The 18,736-nt window shown below is 41.8% G+C and overlaps 1 protein-coding gene across 20 annotated transcripts in view; it reads right to left on the bottom strand.

Annotated features, from left to right (window-relative positions):
• LIN52 (lin-52 DREAM MuvB core complex component) overlaps positions 1-18,736 on the bottom strand; it is a 68,977-nt gene that overhangs the window by 49,288 nt on the left and 953 nt on the right. For 12 of the 20 annotated variants that reach the window (XR_015702239.1, XR_015702240.1, XR_015702241.1 and 9 more), the window contains exons 4-5: positions 18,583-18,649; positions 17,491-17,574 (exon numbers count right to left, since the gene is read on the bottom strand). Coding sequence is in view for 17 of the 20 variants with exons in the window: in XM_087747274.1 (XP_087603400.1) it covers positions 17,491-17,574; positions 18,583-18,649 (151 nt within the window). In the remaining 3 variants the exon portion in view is untranslated. The other 8 variants (XM_087747277.1, XM_087747276.1, XM_087747289.1 and 5 more) reach the window with 8 other exon arrangements.

Genomic DNA, 18,736 nt, shown 5'->3' with positions numbered 1-18,736 from the left:
TGATTGATCTGGTATTAAAAGCCCTACCTTCAGCCAGTCTGTCCTTTTATCTCTCAGTATTATGCAACTGGTAGGCATCTGGTGCATATATACTTCCAAGCACCCTCAACAACTAGGACGAAGAAAATGTTTGCCATTTGGCAAAGTCTCCCCTTTCCTATCTCTTTTCCAAGCTCCCGCTCTTGGTCACTCAGCTTTGTGAATAAATCCATTCTCCCCTCACCGCTTCCTCAAGTAGCAGCAACATGAATTTAATTCTTCCTCCATTCTCCAGCACTGAGAAAGAGGAGACCTGTTATTTTCACTCTATAGACTCTCAGAAAAGACCAGCCTTATAAGCAGCAAAGTAAGCCACAAGAGCTCTCAGTCCAGTACAACCATATCACACTTGATCCAATTAATTCACACATGAGAAGTCCTTTTATAGCCATTAAAGTTAGATTTGTTTAATGAAAACAAACGGTATAGAAATTAATAAAAAAACCCAGAGGAACAATAATGAAATCAGTCTAAAGAAATCTGTAAGAGGAAATAAAGGCAAAGTAAAATTTGCAAGGAGATAAAGTCTTACATTATTAGACTAATGGATATAGCTGGGGGGGAAATGTAAGCTTTCACACACTCAAGTTATTAGCTCTTTAATTAAAAATCATATGACATGATATTGTTAAATTTAACAAGATCCTGAAGAAGTACTACATAAAAATGTAGAAATAGGTACATTTTCAATAGGTAAAGCCATAGAACCTTCATGTTTCAGGGAATACACCAGCTGCTGTTGGGGAGGGTTGGCAAGAAACCTCCCTTTGCCCGCTCCTCTGTAATTGTGCAGAACGGTGAGTAGCTCTTCACACTGACACAGTCCGCTGTCAAGGGGCAAGGCACTGAAAGAGTACGGGTCTGAGCAGGGCAAGTCTCATGGTCCTGTTACAAGCTGTTTCCTGAATTGATATAATGTTGTGATCTATGCTATTTCTGGCAGAAAACATTCATTTAACCCAACAGGCTTCATCTGCCAATCCCAACATGGCACTTAAAAAACAAACAAACAAACAAAAAAAACCCCAAACAACCACCCCGAAACCCAGCAAAAAATGCTCCCCCCCCAAGCTACCCAGGAAGTCAGAAGTACGGTTCCCCATTCCAGCTATTTTTCTCTCAAGCCCGCTGCTATATTCAACAATGCATTTCTAAAGGGGAAAATTATCAGAAAAAAAACCACTTTGTTTTATACAGATTGCTCAGTTCTATGTCCTAAACCCCCAAAAGCTCATGGCCATAAACTCCAGTCCTTTTGGGACATATGGATATGCTAGGTTTTTTACAAGATTTTTATTCTATCTTATGTCCAGTTTTCAATACCTGACAAAATGCAAATAGCTATCATTACTTCCACACTATTAATATCAGTGATCGTTTGATATTCTGAAATAAAGTTACTGTCTTCCTTTATAATCAAGTACAATCTCTATGCACCAAGCATCAGCACCACAGAAAAAAGGGCTTAGACATAGAAGAAAAGGTATGTTCAGGTGAAATCAGTTGGACACGCCTGGGCGGAGACACCCAGCAGATCCACACCGAGAGCCGAGGGGAGCAGGAACACACGGCCATCCTCATTAGAAACACCTCAGGGCAGTGAACTAGATGTGTAAACCGAGGGTCACAGCAGAGTCCCCAGCTTCTTGTCCCTCCCCTCATAAAATGTCTATTTCCGCAGGAGATATATGGGAACTAGTTATGAAAGTCAAGCAATTAAAAAGCATTTCTGAGGTATTCATGGGACTGTACCAGCCACAAGTGCCTGACAGCTCTACGCGCGTGCAAGTCCCTGGAGAGCCATCACACTTCAATTACTATCACTAACATTAGTCATTATCGGGCTGGCTTGGGTCCCTGGGGAAGGCAGCTTGTGATGACAATATCCAGCCTCTCCTTGTAAAACAATTCATTAGGCAAAGCGGAACAGCTGGGGCAGCCACGTGGAGGTCTGCAGAGTGGCCGCCCCACCGGGACCTCCAGCCCCCCTCTTCCTTTTGGAGAGGGGCAGCCACCGCCCCCATGACAGCTGTAAAAGCCTCTGGGGACACTTCAGGTTTAATCAGTGCTCCTTATACTCAGGGGAAGCATTTGATTGCAAACTTAAACTAATGGCACTCAGAAGGTTACAACAATCATCAGATAAGAGGCTTTAGGGCATTTTTATCTTGTTCTAATGCTCACAAGTTAATGAGGCAATAAGAGACAGATACTATCAGAATTGGTCTAGCAACATTATACAGACGGGATGTGCAGAGCTGCATTTACTGGAGATGCAGGAGGGAAGGTGGCAAGTCCATTACCGATCTTACAGAGGACTTCATGCTCAGAACAACCAAAACCACGCAATAAAGCGACAAAATGCTAGGAGATTTTTCACATAGCCTTGTTTGCATTATCACCTGATCCAAAAGAGAGAAAACTGAAAAGGAATATAGCAATACCCCACCAACATATGTTCAGTCTATTTGACAAATACATTATATTTCCTTTCTCAAAGCAGAAATGCTGGCTGAATGAAACGGTGAGGCTGATCCTTACGTACTGCGTAACTCCACTGCCTCTCAGCTAGCAGGGTAAATGTGCCACCGAACAGGTAAGTAAGCCCTGGTATTAGTATGGATACATAGTAATGATTTTTAGCCTTTATGCTGCTTGCAAATAGAAATTCTTGTATATATAATGTCTGTAAACAGCTGAGAATAGGCTTGCTTTTCTTAGTTACTTTGCTTGGGCCCCAGGCTGAAGAGCACTTGATATTAGGATCTGTTTCATCACCACATTCTCATTTTACTCCTAGTGGCGACATACACAATGTTCTAATGATGCCTTCCTGTGGCATATAATAGGAGCAAGCAGGGGACAACAACAAACAGCGTACAGGATACAATACTGTATTAGGTTTGCGTGGCCAGGTTTTGGTAGCAGGGGATTACAGGGGTGGCTTCTGTGAGAAGCTGCTAGAAACTTCCCCCATGTCCAACAGAGCCAATGCCAGCCGGCTCCAAGATGGAACCACTGCTGGCCAAGGCTGAGGCCATCAGCGACCGTGGTAGTGCCTCTGGGAATAACATAGTTAAGAAGCGAAAAAAAAAACTGCGGCAGAACAACAGCAGTGGAGAGGGGAGCGAGAATACGTGAGAGGGACAGCTCTGCAGACACCAAGGTCAGTGAAGAAGGAGGGGGAGGAGGTGCTCCAGGCACCGCAGCAGAGATTCCCCCGCAGCCCATGGAGAAGACCATGATGAGGCAGGAGGTCCACAGTGGAGCAGATATCCACCTGCAGCCTGTGGAGGACCCCACGCTGGAGCAGGTGGGTGCCCGAAGGAGGCTGTGGCCCCATGGGAAGCCTGTGCTGGAGCAGGCTCCTGGCAGGACCCTTGGAGACATGAGCCCACGCTGGAGCAGGTTTGCTGGCAGGGCTTGTGACCCCGCGGGGGACCCACGCTGGAACAGTCTGTTCCTGAAGGACTGCACTCCGTGGAAGGGACCCAGGCTGGAGCAGTTCATGAAGAAATGCAGCCTGTGGGAAGGACTCACATTGGAGAAGTTCATGGAGGACTGTCTCCCGTGGGAGGGACCCCACACTGGAGCAGAAGAGTGTGAGAAGCCCTGCCCCTGAGGAAGAAGGAGCAGCAGAGACAACGTGTGATGAACTGACTGCAACCCCCCTTCCCCGTCCCCCTGCGCTGCTTGGGGTGGGACGAGGTAGAGAACTTGGGAGTGAAGTTGAACCTGGGAAGAAGACAGGGGTCGGGGGAAGGTGTTCTAAGATTTGGGTTTTATTTCTCATTACCTTACTCTGACTTCAAATTGGCAATAAATTAAATTAATTTCCCTGAGTTGAGTCTGGTTTGCCCATGACAGTAACTGCTGAGTGATCTCCCTGTCCTTAACTCACAAGCCTTTTATTGTATTTTCTCTCCCCTGTCCAGCTGAGGAGGGGAGTGATAGAGCAGCTTTGGTGGACACCTGGTGTCCAGTCTGGGTCAACCCACCACAGATACTTAATGATAAAGGCTCTATATGTCTTTATTTTAAATCTGTGATTTTTCCAGTATCTTGCAGGAGAACATTAACATGAATTCCACCTTACAATTGGGGAAACAGGGACACATGAAAAGGCAAATAAATCAACCAAGCAGAACAGTGGTAGTGCCAGAAACGGAACCAAGGTCTCCAAAGTCACACTCTAGTGTGATTTTTCACTGGGATCAGCTGCTGCTCTGCAAATAGGTCCAGCTACCCATACTGGGAAGAAAATTCTCTCTTCGCTCCTGCCAGAAGCCAAAATTTACAGGAAAACATTTCAGACAGATGTGATACAGGGATAATATTTCCAATATTTGTAAATGCAGAGGAAATGTTCTATTAACGCAGAAGAAGTAGAAAAGTTTTAATTGGATAAAGGTATAGATGGCAAAAGAATTTTAAATAATAAATACAGACCAGTTGCAAAGGTTTGAGAGTCCCTGCCAGAACATCTCCTGAGATTTGTTTGGCATTTTTGTGGTTTTAAACGGTAATGCAAAAATGCACATAACCTTATGCTTGATCAAACTCTTCCCCATCCTCAATTCCTCCACTGACAGTAGTCTACAAGTTATCCTGTCAGAATGAGAGTAGCAAAAAATAGGCTTCTGACAGTGTAATGTAAGAACATTTTGTTTGTAGTCATGTTTCTTTCTGTGCCAAGCATGTGGCAGGTAGAAATGCTTTAATGTGACAGCCCATTCCTTTACTTCTGTGGCTAAAAGCTCTTCAGTCAAGCCCCATTGACCCCTTGCTTGTCTAGACAGATGATGGTGGTTTCACTGTTCATTTGAGCCAAGACACACAAGAACCTCTGTGTATGTTGAGGACCATTCTCTTCCTCTGCTTAAAGAATGATACTGAATGGACTGTTATCTCCCTACACAGAAAAACAGGTTTCCCAGTCCAAGTTGCATAGACTCATAATCAGCTCTGTGAATGGAAGTGTTTCGAAGTCCATTCACCATCCCCCAAAAGCATGAAAGCCATCACTGCGATACAAGAATCCTTAGGTTTCTTGCTCCTAATCAGACTGCTCACAGGGAGGCAGACCACGGAGTTGCACCCGAGATCTCCTGCTCAAAAGTCATAAGCTGAACCAAGTGTTTGGTGCGGTGTTCAGCTGAGATCGGGGAATGCAGGCTTTGAATTAACTTACTTCTAGAAAGGATCTTAGATCACTGAATCATCAAATCACTGGATGATCTGGGTTACAAGGGCTCAGGAGGTCTCCTGCTCAAAGTAGGGTCAATTATGGGGTCAGATCACATTGCTTAAAGCTTTATTCAGTCAGGTCTGGAAAGCCTCCTACAACAGAGACTGCACAACCACCCTGGTGGCTGCACAATGTATTCCACTGCTTCCTAATATTCCAGATGTCCTCACAAAGCACAAATTACTGCTTTGAGTAGCACACCAAAAATCCTGCAGAAGCTAATGGTGATGCATCAGATGAATGGTTTCACAGTCTTCAAAGCCGTTTGGTCAGTTAGTCTCCAGATTAATCAGATCTCTTCCTCTTCTTCCCCACTAACACTGAAAAGGCTCACTTCTCTTAATCACAGTAAGCACCTTCACTCTATCAACATAAACTCAACAACTCTTTTCCAGAAAGGATCAAACTATTGCAGCATTTCTTACTACTATCACACAAACTATGAGAGCCAAAGGGGACTTTCAGAAGAGACATTTTTAGAAAGGAATACCAGGGTATAACACAAATGTTTTGTGTGGGGTTTTTGTGGGTTTTGGGTTTTTTTGGGGGGGTTTTGTTTTAATAAAGCACGTAATGCGTCCTGGTTCAAGTACCTTTCAGAGGTGACCTTTGTTTTAACAAAATCAGATCCACAAGCTAGGTATGAGGATGTAGATAAGGAGGAGGATGAGAGAAAAGGAAAAAGGACAGACATTTCAATAAAGATCAGGTAAAAAGCATCTCATAGTAACTCAGCTTTTATTTAGAAAATGTTGCTGTTGCATTGAGCATCACTCATTAAGATCAACAGCAGCTTTAAGAGCACAGTTATCTGCCAGCTATTGGGCCACTCAGCACGTGGTCCTTATACATAACTTTGGAAACTCAGTTACCAGAGCTAGGCGGACACTGTCTAACACCCAAAAAGCTCCCCTCTGTATTTCCAACATCAGGCTCCAGAATTACCAACCATGCAATGGCAGATGTCGTCTTAGCATTTCTAACACTCCTATATCTATGCACATCCAGCTGCATAAACACATAATGCAATGGGTGAGCAATTGGCTGACAGGTCGGGCTCAAAGGGTTACAGTGCATGGGGTTACGTCGGGCTGGCAATCAGTCACCAGCCGGGTTCCGCAGGGATCCATCTTAAGGCCAGTGCTCTTCAATATCTTCATAAAGGACTTGGATGCAGGACTTGAAGGTTTGTTATCAAAGTTTGCTGATGACACAAAATTGGGAGGAGCCATTGACACTCTCAAGGGCAGAGAGACCCTGCAGAGAGATCTGGACAAATTAGAGAGCTGGGGAATCACCAACCGTATGAAGTTTAACAAGGGCAAGTGCTGGATTTTGCACCTGGGACATGGCAACCCTGGATGTACGTACAGACTGGGGAACGAGAGGCTGGAGAGCAGCCCCGCAGAGAGGGATCTGGGGGTTCTGGTCGATGGCAAGTTGAACATGAGCCAACAGTGTGCCCTGGCAGCCCCGAAGGCCAACCATGTCCTGGGGTGCATCAAGCACTGTATTGCTAGCCGGTCGAGGGAGGGGATTGTCACACTCTACTCTGCATTGGTGCGGCCTCATCTTGAGCACTGTGAGCAGTTTTGGGCGCCACAGTGCAAAAAGGATACGAAGCTACTAGAGTGTGCCCAGAGGGGAGCCACAAAGATGGTGGCGGGTTTAGAGGGGAAGCTGTATGAGGAGCAGCTGAAGTCACTTGGTCTGTTCAGCCTGGAGAAGAGGAGACTGAGGGAAGACCTTATCACTGTCTACAGTTTCCTCACAAGGGGAAGAGGAGGGTGACCTCTTCTCCCTGACAACCAACGATAGGACCCAAGGGAACGGCAGGAAGATATGTCAGGGGAGGTTTAGGCTGGACATTAGGAAAAGGTTCTTCACCCAGAGGGTGGTGGAGCACTGGAACAGGCTCCCCCAGGAGGTAGTCATGGTGCCAAGCCTGACAACATTTAAGAAGCATTTGGACAACGCCCTCAGACACATGGTGTGAATTTTGGGGTTGTCCTATGCAGGGACAGGAGTTGGACTCAATGATCCTTGTGGGTCCCTTCCAACTCAGGACATTCTATGATTCAAAAGCTATCTACGCAATCACAGGCTTTATATTGTTTATGATAACCTCCTTTCTGTAAAAGGTATCCAGCAGACTTAGAAAAATTCAATCAGTTGCATTTGGGGGTCTCGGTGCATACTTGACATAATGGAAATTTGGGGTTGGAAATTTGAATATTTACAAATAATTCTGTGAGAAAAAAATTACCTTCTTACTGTAACAAAAAATTAGTAAGTCACATACAAAAAAAAAATCCACCCCAAACTATATAATCTAACAAAAGGAGATTCCACGTACACAAATATCAACAACAGGCATCAAACAGAAAATAAAAGCAAAGAGAAATTGCAGAAGTTTGAACTTTTGACATATTTAGGAGAATTCTAGAGATTTTTTCCCCTTTTCTCAAACTCCAACAGTATACACCTCCTTCTGCAGCAAGCAGAGTCATCAATGCCTGGAGACTAGGATGCTGTATTAGTACTCGCCATCGAAATCCACAATAGCACTTTCCCCTCAGAGTAAGGGAGGGGGAAGAAGGCGAAGATGCAGAAATTTCTTGAAGCTTAGAGAAATATTTATTCTACTTCACCAGCAGAGAACACCCTAAGGATCCATGCAATATTTTTTCCATATATGACAGTTACCTAGATACAGCATTTGTTTTATGGTAAGAATGCACGATTTATGCATATGGGTAGTATCACGTTTGATATCATCAGTAGACTGTATGTCCCTGATTTTGTATTTAAAAACAGTCTGGTCCTGCTTTTTTTTTCTGCACATAGAGGGCAACTCAACCACACACCCACTTATTTAAAAAAAAAAACAATAGCAGCCAAGGTCCAGACTCAATTTCCATCCTCACCATTGCAACCTAATCTCCTGGCAAGTTAATGCAAATCAAAGCGAACACTTCTCTGACACTGGTAGCAAAGTGTGTTCCTCTCCCAAGAGAGACCTGTAAAACAGGACAGTCACTGACAGCAGTACAATTACTGACACAGATACAGACTTTATGGACATGTTTATCTCTGCTGTAAATCCACACTCTCTCTCCACTCCGATTCATGAGTCATAAAGAAATTGCAGATAATGAAAAAGTTGGAGAAATTTACAGCGTGTCGGAAACCTCAGACAGCCAGAAGAAATTAAAGAGCTGACTGAGGATAAATCATACAGGTACAATTAAAACTTCCTATACCTTCTTCACTTCCAAACTGGGGCACAAGCCAATGGAGATGATGAAAAGTTGAGGTCATGACTCCTCTGACTGTAATCATTTCTTAACTACCTACATGTCAAAATTAGCCAATTCACAGATCACGTATGAATGGCAATTTCAAGCCAGCATTCTGATGTCTCACTCTTCCAACAGGAGCTGTCCTGGAAGAATCCTGCCTGTAAATAAGCCACCCAGTGAGCAGTATAAGGAAAGCTGATTTCCTCGTCCCTCTGCAGATGCAGAGTATCTCTTACCATAGCGCTGTGCATTAAAATGAAGAAGCAGATCTACAGCGTGGGAGGAGGGTATAAAGAGAATTGGGAGCAAGGCCAAGGTTTCACATGGAAATCATAGCAACTTGGACATCATGGTGACAGGGCCATATAAACACCTTAATGGACAAAGTAAGCGTTCTTTTTGCCTCTCTGAAACAGTCAAATAAGGACCAAGGATTACTATGAATGTAAACTGAAAACAGCCTCCGTATTTTTTCCTACTAAGGAAAACAAGAACAACCATTTCAATTGATTGTGTAGGTCCTGAAAAACTCTGTGATCATCTCCTAATCCACAAATGAACCATACAAAACGTGAGACATTTTCTGAGAAGTCTACTAACTCTGCTAAGTAAATCCTTAAGCTAACTGCATACTACAGAAATCCAGTGTCCAAAGAGCATAATTTTGTTGTCCAGCTATAAAACTCTGCCTTCAAGCTTTGAAGCACATGAAGTATACTATTTCACATAAAGTCCTTGCCAAACACAGTACTAAATAACAAAATAAGGGAGAAATATGCTTTCAGGCAAAACTGAAACACGATGAAGATTCATTCAGCAAGGCAGGGAATGTAGAAACTAACCAAGAAAAAAAAAACATTTTCTACAAAGAAAATTCTAAGCAGAGCAGAAATAACCGAAGTACATGCACCTCAAACTGCTTCCCCCTATGCACGGCAGCTCACCTTGCAAGAGCAAATAAACTGTGCATTTTAAGTTTAAGCACATAATGAGCACTAGACTTGGCCTACAACGTTCTCTTCCGAGCCCAACATATTTAGAACGTAGGCAATTCCAAAGTATATTTTCTTCCTTCTTGTTTCAGACTAATACAGACACACTAGCGCTAGAACCACTATACTTCTAGAGGTGCCAGCTTTTAACAAAGAAAAGGGGAGCATCCTCCTTACTCTTTTGTCAGCAGTCAAGATGTTAAGAACGCTGCTCTATCTTTCTAGTAACTGGCACCGAGACTCCTGCTGTGGGATCTAGATTTGGATCCACATCACGTGATCCTCTTTCACTTTATTTCCTTCTTCCTTCTCCAAAAGTCAGTTCTGTTCTCCAGCTCCACCAAAACACTTTAAGGAGTCTATTTCTCCAAGGAAATAAGGAAAGAGTTCATGTTCAGGAAAGAGTCTGCTCTTTTACATAGATTCCAAAACCTCATTTTGGCTAACAAGAAACCATAAGAATCCAGTTCACTTTTTCATGCAACTTCCTAGACTGCAGAGAGTGGACATACAGCTTTTACTAAAATGGACGAACAAGAGATTTCAGAAGGTGCCATGAGATAGACACCCCACTGACACCCTGAATATTCAAACACTCTTTACTTACACATACCTGTTGATATGTTGATTTCCTACCAAGGTAAGAATCTGAAACATTTGTTGCAAAAAAGCATACATACAGACTGGAAAAGGCACTAGGCAACTGGAAAAGGCACTAGGCAACTGGAAAAGGCACTAGGCAACTGTACTGCAGGAAGTGGGGGCATGTTCACAAATGTAAAGTAAGGCCTCTGAGCTTAAAAAGCCTCTGTGTTGATTGACTCGGGGAAAAAGTGGTTACAGTCAGGAAATACTTTTATCTGATCAATTACATCATTGCTATAAGCCTGTTTGGGTATGAAGGCCAGGTGTTTTGCATGGAGCCTAAAGGCTGCATATTGGTACTACATGTAGACACTCCTAGAAAAGACAATCCATTACAGAAGAGGAAAGAGATGTTTCAGTAAGAGGATACATTGTCTCCCCTCCTTTCCTTACTTTGATTCTAATTCAGCAACTTACACAAAGTTCAATACCTAAGTGTCATGCCCTGTTTTTTAGTTTAGATAATACAAGTTCAGTCCACCAAAGATGGAGCTCCTGATTTAAACATATCCTACCTACAATCAGCATAAAAAAGGAGAAAAAAAAAAACAACCAAAAACAAAACAAAAAACAACTCAGTGGGTGAATTCACATTCAACCATGTAGGGAAGGACTACCCTATCTTTGAAATTATCCATGTCAAAAGTAACCTCCAAGGATCACAAGAGGAACTAAGTATATCTGTTTCAAAACATGCTACAGTTAAATCCTGCTGAAGGAGAAAGATGGAACTGCTTTACCCCTCCAAACCGACAAAAAAGCTGAACTTGCAGGCAAGAGATCACGATAGACAGCATTTATCTCGGAGAAATGAAAAACCGAAGACTACCAATCTGAGAAAGAGTGGCTATCTGTAAATAGCTTGGAGTTCAGAAGGACTCCTTTATGATTTTCAAGAAATTTCAGAGGCTGCTGAGGCTGCAGAGGACTACAATTCACAACCAAGGACAGCTTAACTTGGTAGCAAGGTAGCTGTTCCTCATTCACGTGCCCATCCATCTCTTGCTGTCTCTGGAAGGGTCTCTCCATTACAGGGACACCTTAGTGATTTCTGGTAGTGGTTGCTTAACTACCATGCAGTCTAGCCTATTCCTAAAATAAATAAATAAACAAAAAACCCAAACACTGTCAAACAAAAGGTGCTTCCACCCACCACCCTGACGTACCGATGGCAAACACCTATAGAAGAGTGTAAGAGCAGGGAAGCACACAGCTGTACCTGCCTAATAATCTCCTCCAGCTTTCTGCATCTCCAAGATTCCCAAGCCACTGGTGACTTCCCTGTGGTCAGACACCCTCGATGGATTTATCTTCCAATAATTTGTCTCATTTATTAAGCGAGATAAACTCCGTGCCCACAACCTCCGGCAGCGATGAGTTCCGACTTTAATGCACAGCGCAAGTATCTCCTCATGTCTGTCCTGACACGCTATTTTATTCTCTCTGGCTCCTGTATTATGAGAAACAGTGAAGTGTCATTCCCTATTTACACTTTCTCTGCATTAATCAGTTTTGCAGATCTTTTTTCACATACTGCACCAGTTGTCACTCTCCAGGCTAAAAACTCCTAGTCATTTACTTATTCTTCATATTAAGGAAAACTTATCACTGACTGACTAAACCCTGGCTGACTTTTCCTTTATCAGTCTGTGGTGCTACAAGATGGACAACTTTTTGCTGTTCACCTGACATTTCCCAGGTCATCCAGGTCTAATTCTTGGGCCCTTGACAGCTAACATCAAATAGCTCTTCCACTGTACCCTTGGTATTTAATTTGCTTGAACATATACGGGGAAAAAAAAAAAAAAATCAGTGTTATAAAGAAAATAGGAGCAAAGTTGCTAGAGTCCAGTGAAAGCCAGAGCACATAAAACCATGGGGGACTATAAATAGGAAGACTTGGTTGAGCATGTGCAGTAACTGTCTCATTTAAAGAGTGTGAGGATTTGACACTGGATAATATAGTCATTCTTACATTCCTAATTTTACAGAAGGAAAAGCACAAAACAGCTTGAACTCCAAATAAAAATTTAATCTAACGTAAGAGAGCAGATTAGCAAAAATCACTGACAGGGAAATTACAAATGGTATTTATATCTGTGGGGTCAGTTATCCCACATTTTCTAATATTTAAGGCAGATACTGCACAAAAGCACCATTACCTCCACAAACACGTCGGGGCTTAAAAACAATAGGCTTTTCAGAAAGTCTTGCACTAGCGATATCACCGAAGCCACACTGTGATAGCATAGCAACCCGATAATCTCTCTGGCATCAGTGAGATCTTATAAACATGGCTGTGATACCAGGTATATATATACACACACACATTTTAGGACTTCTGAAGCAGTATAGCAGGTGTTACCTGAAAAATACCAGAGATTCCCAGGGAAGCAATAGCAGGGCCTTCAGAAAGTCCCTGGACAACCACAGTCCTTCAGTGACATGGTGCTTTTCCTGCTTCCCCATCCTACCTGTTACTTTTACACACAAGTTTGTTCCAAAGTTTGGAAAAAAATAATTTTATTTTACTTTTTTCAAAAGATTTTTTTTTTTTAAGAAAAACATTTTTCTCTGTGTATGTAGTTCTCAGATAGACCTCTATATATATATATATTCAAACAGATGACAAGGCATGAAACCAAGATTTTAAAAATCTTCTAAAGTCAACTTTGACTCAGTTGCTCTGAAAGCTGTAGTGGGTCATACAGAGGAAAAACAGAGCTAGGTATCTAAATTTGCAGTTACTTACACAAACTGTTTTGAAACTTGCTGCTTTGTGGGCCACAAACATTGAGTGAGGATCTGTGACTGGGTTCCCAGATAAGAACGACCTCCCTCTTGCTCGCCACAGCAGCTGGGGTCTCCTCATTCTGTGGTGCCCACTACCCTGCTCCAAGCAAAGCTGGAGGGACACACAGCGCAAAAAAAAGCCCATAACAAGGCAATATCCTTTTTTTTTCCCCCCAGGGTTCTGCCAACAGCAGAGATGAGACTTGCTGGCTGCAGCTCACATTCAGCAGCGATACTGTGCCTCCCAAAGTCACCCTGACTACATGAACAACTAAAAGTAGGTGTGTTCATTGAGCCCTGTTCCTCCTCCCAACCTTGCAATACCCACATTAACAGGAACAGCAAAATCCACACAAAGCAGGATTTTTAACACTAAAAATGGTTTAAATGTATTCTAACCAATAAAATTAACAGAAGGAAAATAGAAGCTCTAATGAGAGAACTGAAGCAAAAAGAAAAAAGCAGTAACAAGCAAGAGGATGAGGTAGAATTTTACATAGCTGAAAAAGAAGGCAAGGAAACACAAGCTGAGACCTCAGAAGAGGCATTAAGAAATAATTTATTTTTAAAAGATTTTATTATTATTGATACCACATCCTGAGCCTGGAAGCTGCTGGAGAACTCCAGAACCACCTTGTAGCAAAGAATAAATGCACAAACAAGAGACCTAAGGATAGCCTATCCTTTAAGAGGAGAGTAAAAATAAAAAAAAAACAAACAAAAAATCATTGGTTCATGCTACAAAAATCTTGCTTCATTCAAGGAAGGCTATCCTTTAGGTGAATTCTGTGCTAAGGCAGGGAAGAATATTCTGCAACAAACAGACATAAGTGAGCAAGAATCCACCTACTAGCATGCTAGGAGGAGAGCTGAAGAAGGGATTCCCCATGATCACCTCGGAGATCCTTTCTGATCCACAAGAAAGATCTTCAGTGTAAGTCACCAGCAAATTAAATGGTGCAAATAAGAAATTCTGATTTATGGAAGAGAGCCCATCTTTTACTGGCAGTTTAATGGCCTGCATCTTAGTAAAAGGAAAATGAAAGTACAGGAAATCGTGCAGCCAGCAGTCAGAAATATGTCTTTAAAAAAGCAAGGTGCTCATTTATCCATTTGGTTAAAAAAGGTACAAAGTTGCAAAATATCTGCCAAACAGAAGTCTTTTTAAACTACAAAAGTAAAACAACACCAAAACCAAGCAACTTATCTTGTCTGAGTAGGAACTAAATGTATTAGGTACTACCGAAGCTAGAGGAATCAGACACACGGCTGGACAGATCAACAGTTACCTTATTCAGAAAGAAGTAACTGAACCCCCAGACGAGGAGGAGGGAGCTGGCATTATCAAAAATAGCATTAACTATTTCAGTTGTCAAAGGTCTCCTTTGACATTATCATCCCACACGCTCAGAGACTGATGTGTTATCAGATAAAGCTACTGCAGTCTGAACAGGTACGTGCTATATGGCACAGAAATCGTAACAGAGGGCAAGAAGCCCAACTCCTCAGATGCCTGTATAAGATACCGGAGGAAGCTCTGTTAGCATTATTCCAGCCTGAACGACATGCACTGTATCTCAGACCTCTAACAGTAAAAGTCAACCCTGAAGTTTCTAGTCGACTCTTTCTTGAACTTACTGTTACAATCCAAGCAGGGCAAGCCTATTCAGTTTCATCTGATAAAGAAAAACTTTCACAGAACTCTGGCACTAATTAAGATATAATCATTTAAATCACATAAGAATATGCAGCTTAAAGTGCGCACCAGTGAAATAGCAGAGACTGTAAAACTGCCTACTTTTAAAAGTGGAGGACAACTGTAAATCAAAGCAGATGTCACCAAGCTGGAAAGAAAGTGTAAGTTACATGTTAACAATTTAATTTGATTCACAGAAGCCATGGGGCATTCAAAAAAATAGCCAGGGTTACAGAAAGTAAAGGTAACCTTATGAGAAAAAGAGGGGAGAAAGTTATTTGTAAAGAACAGAAATCTGTGAGAAGCAAGCAACCAAAAGAGGAACTGAGAAATCCATGGCCAAAAAGTTAGGGACAGCAGGAATTATATATGGTAAAAATGTGGAATCCAAGTAATAGTATTCAACTGTTCCTAGATGAAAGCAGCGAAGATGGACAAAGCATTCAATGCATTTGTTCCAAATTTGTCAAGAAAGCCCGCTTATATAGACAAAATAGTAAGACAGTTCATATGAATTTAAGAAACAAGGCATGTAATTCAGTAATTATTAATTTATCAAACTACATCATGTCAAATCAATTGCTCAGATTTCAATTTTAGTGTTGCAATAGTACCTCAATGAATAAACTTTTCAAAAGGTACCCAGTCCCACACGTCTCTTTGCCTAATGAATTCTAATGCAAAATTAACATGAAGCGTGCTGTGAACTGGTTCAATAACAGACCTCACAACGTAACTACAAAGTCACTCAATAGATACATTCGTCATGGAGTGCTGCAGGAATCACTCTGGTCCTGCACGGCATTTTATCAATAAGTTGGATGAAAACAGAAGTCTTTGAAAATATAAAGGATTTGAGATGGGATGTAGAAGAGGAGAGTTGGAAGGAAAAGTAAGTTGCTAACACAAGGAAGCAAATTGTTTCTCACACTCAATACAGATAAAACGTTTGAAAATACTGTAAAAAAAAAAAAGACAACGCACTTTCAGAACAGGAAATATGTCACAAAAAACAATCTTAGGAAGAACAAGTTCAAATCATGACTGAAACAGTACAGCTTTAGGAAAAAGCAGCAAGACTTCTGCAGGAAGCCTCATGCTGCCATCTAGAGGAGACTGGTCAGCAGCAGTTTTAATCAGTTTTAATCCTCTTTCATAGCCAGTTTCAATTAACAGTCAAGTCAAAAGGGGGCTAGTAAATTTCAGTACACAAAGATATAATCAAATCCAATACCTCTGGACCAAAATCACAAGTCCCTTAACTTTAATGAACAGATCTTTTGGATTTTTCTTCTTATTCTCTCACTTACCTAAGTCTGTAAGAGAAAATAGCTTAAAGACAGTATTAGGAAAACCTGTCCTGAGAAGCTCTGTTCAAACTCTGCATCTAATTTTCTGTGAAAATTTTCCTAAGTTAAATGTATATTATGACACAAAAAGCATGCAATGTATTATAGCCTAAAGGAAAACAGACTTCAGTGACAAGAAGTTACAAACACGGAGAGCTTTCATAAAGCTTGAAAAGTCAAGATTTCTGTTACTACAGACTAAAGGTTATAACTGTTGGACCTCAGACAATTCACTGTTTGCTCACTTTGTCTTCTTTCTATATTTATTTGTTCGCAGTAAAAATAAATGGCAATGCATGCAACAAACATTGCTACGGAAACCACCACCTTGTTAGCTTTAATGTAACTCAGGCTCTGCTTAAACTCCATTTAGCTGGACAAAGCTGGCTGACATTTAAGCCTACCACTTAAGTGAGAAAGCCAATCATCAGCCAATCTTTGTGTTTGACTCAGTTTTACATAGTTCTACTTCACTAAATGCTCTACACAGTCTTAACAGATGTTAGCACTGAAAGTAAAACAAACTTGCAGGGAGCGTGTTAAAATAGCCTTAATGATCTGTTAATAAGAAAGCATTAGAGTATCCTAGGTTTACAGTCAGGAAGACTCTAAAGGTCTATTACTGCTTTTGGTATCTACTGAAAGGAAGGTGAAAGACCTGTAAGTTTTAAAATTTTTGGCGCTTTGCATAGCCCAAGAGTAACTGCAACTAAGGTCTATGCTAGAGCAAAATTAAGCAGAAAAAACTAAATGTGTCAGTATGTACAGGTAGCATTCAAAAGAAACACAACACTCTTGAAATCCTCAAAGCTGGATCAACCTGTTAACAAGAGTCCTAAATGCAATGATGAAAGCAGCTCCTTCTTCAAACAAACAGCCAATTTTTATCAGTTTTTAAGTGGGATGAAGGTCAACTTTAGTGCTCAATGACATCACCTCCTGCCACAATTGAGTGCAGAAAAAAAAAACCAACAGCTACAGAAGCAGAAAACTGTATGAACACTAAGTGACAGGAGAATCCCATACACAAGTGAAAGTTTCACTGTGGAGGCAGTGCATGAAGTCTGACAGAAGTACTGCCACGAGTATTCTGAGAAACAGCTTTAGTATCTGAGTGGGAAATTAAGCAAAGTGACCTGATTTATCTAAGGCAACGTTAAGTCAGGAAGAGGAGTCTATGCGCCACTAGACAACACCAGATTGACATATGGCCCCTTGTTATTTCTGCTGTTTCCCCCATGCAGGTAGGCTGTAAGTTGGAGATGTAAGCTCGCTCCCTCATCCTGTTTTGGAAGGTCACTAACTGGGACTGTCAGACACTTGCCAAACCTGCCAGCACACTTTTCCAGCTACAAATGTACCATGAGCTCACACTTCAGCGGGAAGATTTGCAACGCAGTCAGTCGCATCTGCATACAGCACTTACATTCATCCAGTCCCAGCTGATAAGCCAGGTTCTGCAGGCCACGAACTTTTTCCATCAGGTTAGCTGTAGTGAGGCTCCCCAACTCTAAGAAGAGAGAAAAGCGCGAATGTGAACACTGCCTATAGCCCTCTAGCGACAGTTTACCTGTTTACTACTTCACAGAGCACTTTCAAGTCATACTTCTGACAACATCTATTTCCAGTGACCAGAGTATGTTTGAAATTCAAGCTGATGCCACCCTTGATTTTAACATACTGAGAAAAGACCAGTTTTCTCTACTGGAAAAAACAGCCACGGATCTGGTTCATACTGTAATGTGCCACCATTGCAATGAGCAATTTGCCCTACATTTTGCAAGTTCTTCTAAGTTCACACTGCTACGTGAACAAGCTACAAAAGAGTATGCGAGGGAATGGGCTTACTATACATTAATAGTGTGCGTTTAAGCAGATTTCTTGCAGCAAGTCAAAGTTACTTCGTCCCACTTTCACTTTGGAACAGTTTATCTGGAATTCACATGAGAGGCAGAGCATGCTCAAGGATGTTTACTGCAAACTAACAGCTGTAACATGCAGCAAATCTACATGCTAGCTAACCCTTCCGTAACGTGCTCATACAGCCTTACCGTTTGATTAGAGATCTTGGATCTACGAGTGAAGACACACACACAGAGCATCTCTGAACAAGTCAATCACCAAGTCTAAGCTGCTCACCAAGTCTGATCAGCTGAAGCCCACCAAAATACAGGAGACACCCACTATACTTATGCAGTAAGAGATTAGTAAGGAGGGTAACCGAAATATATGTAACGTTACACCGCTTCAACTAGTTCTTGCATGCTTGTTTTGAAAAATCAGCCTGCCACTGACATCTGGATGTTCTCTTGGAGATAACTGGATTAATGAAAAATGTATATCATTAACAAGATAAAGAGACTCCTGAGCTGGAGATTCTGCAACTGTGAGGGCTAGAGATCTGAGGCCACGGGGCCACCTCCAGAACATTTAAAGAACAAGTGTTTTAAGCCTCTTAAGTACTGAACTCCCATCTGCTTTGGCAACTTTACTTCCTACCCACAATGTCTGTACTCACCCTTTAACATATCGATATCATCATTTTCTAATTCAGCCATCCACTTGGGAGGAGAACTTGTAATAGGCTGTTTTGAAAAAGAAATACCAGTTCATACTCAGACAAGTTCATTTTTAGAATTATACAGAGAACTCTGATCTCTTACTGAAAACTA

This window comes from Nipponia nippon, unplaced genomic scaffold (assembly GCF_047370975.1).
Source record: "Nipponia nippon isolate SJK-2023a ecotype South Korea unplaced genomic scaffold, ASM4737097v1 scaffold_11, whole genome shotgun sequence".
Classification (NCBI taxonomy): domain Eukaryota; kingdom Metazoa; phylum Chordata; class Aves; order Pelecaniformes; family Threskiornithidae; genus Nipponia; species Nipponia nippon.
This window is presented reverse-complemented; position numbering and strand designations above follow the sequence as displayed.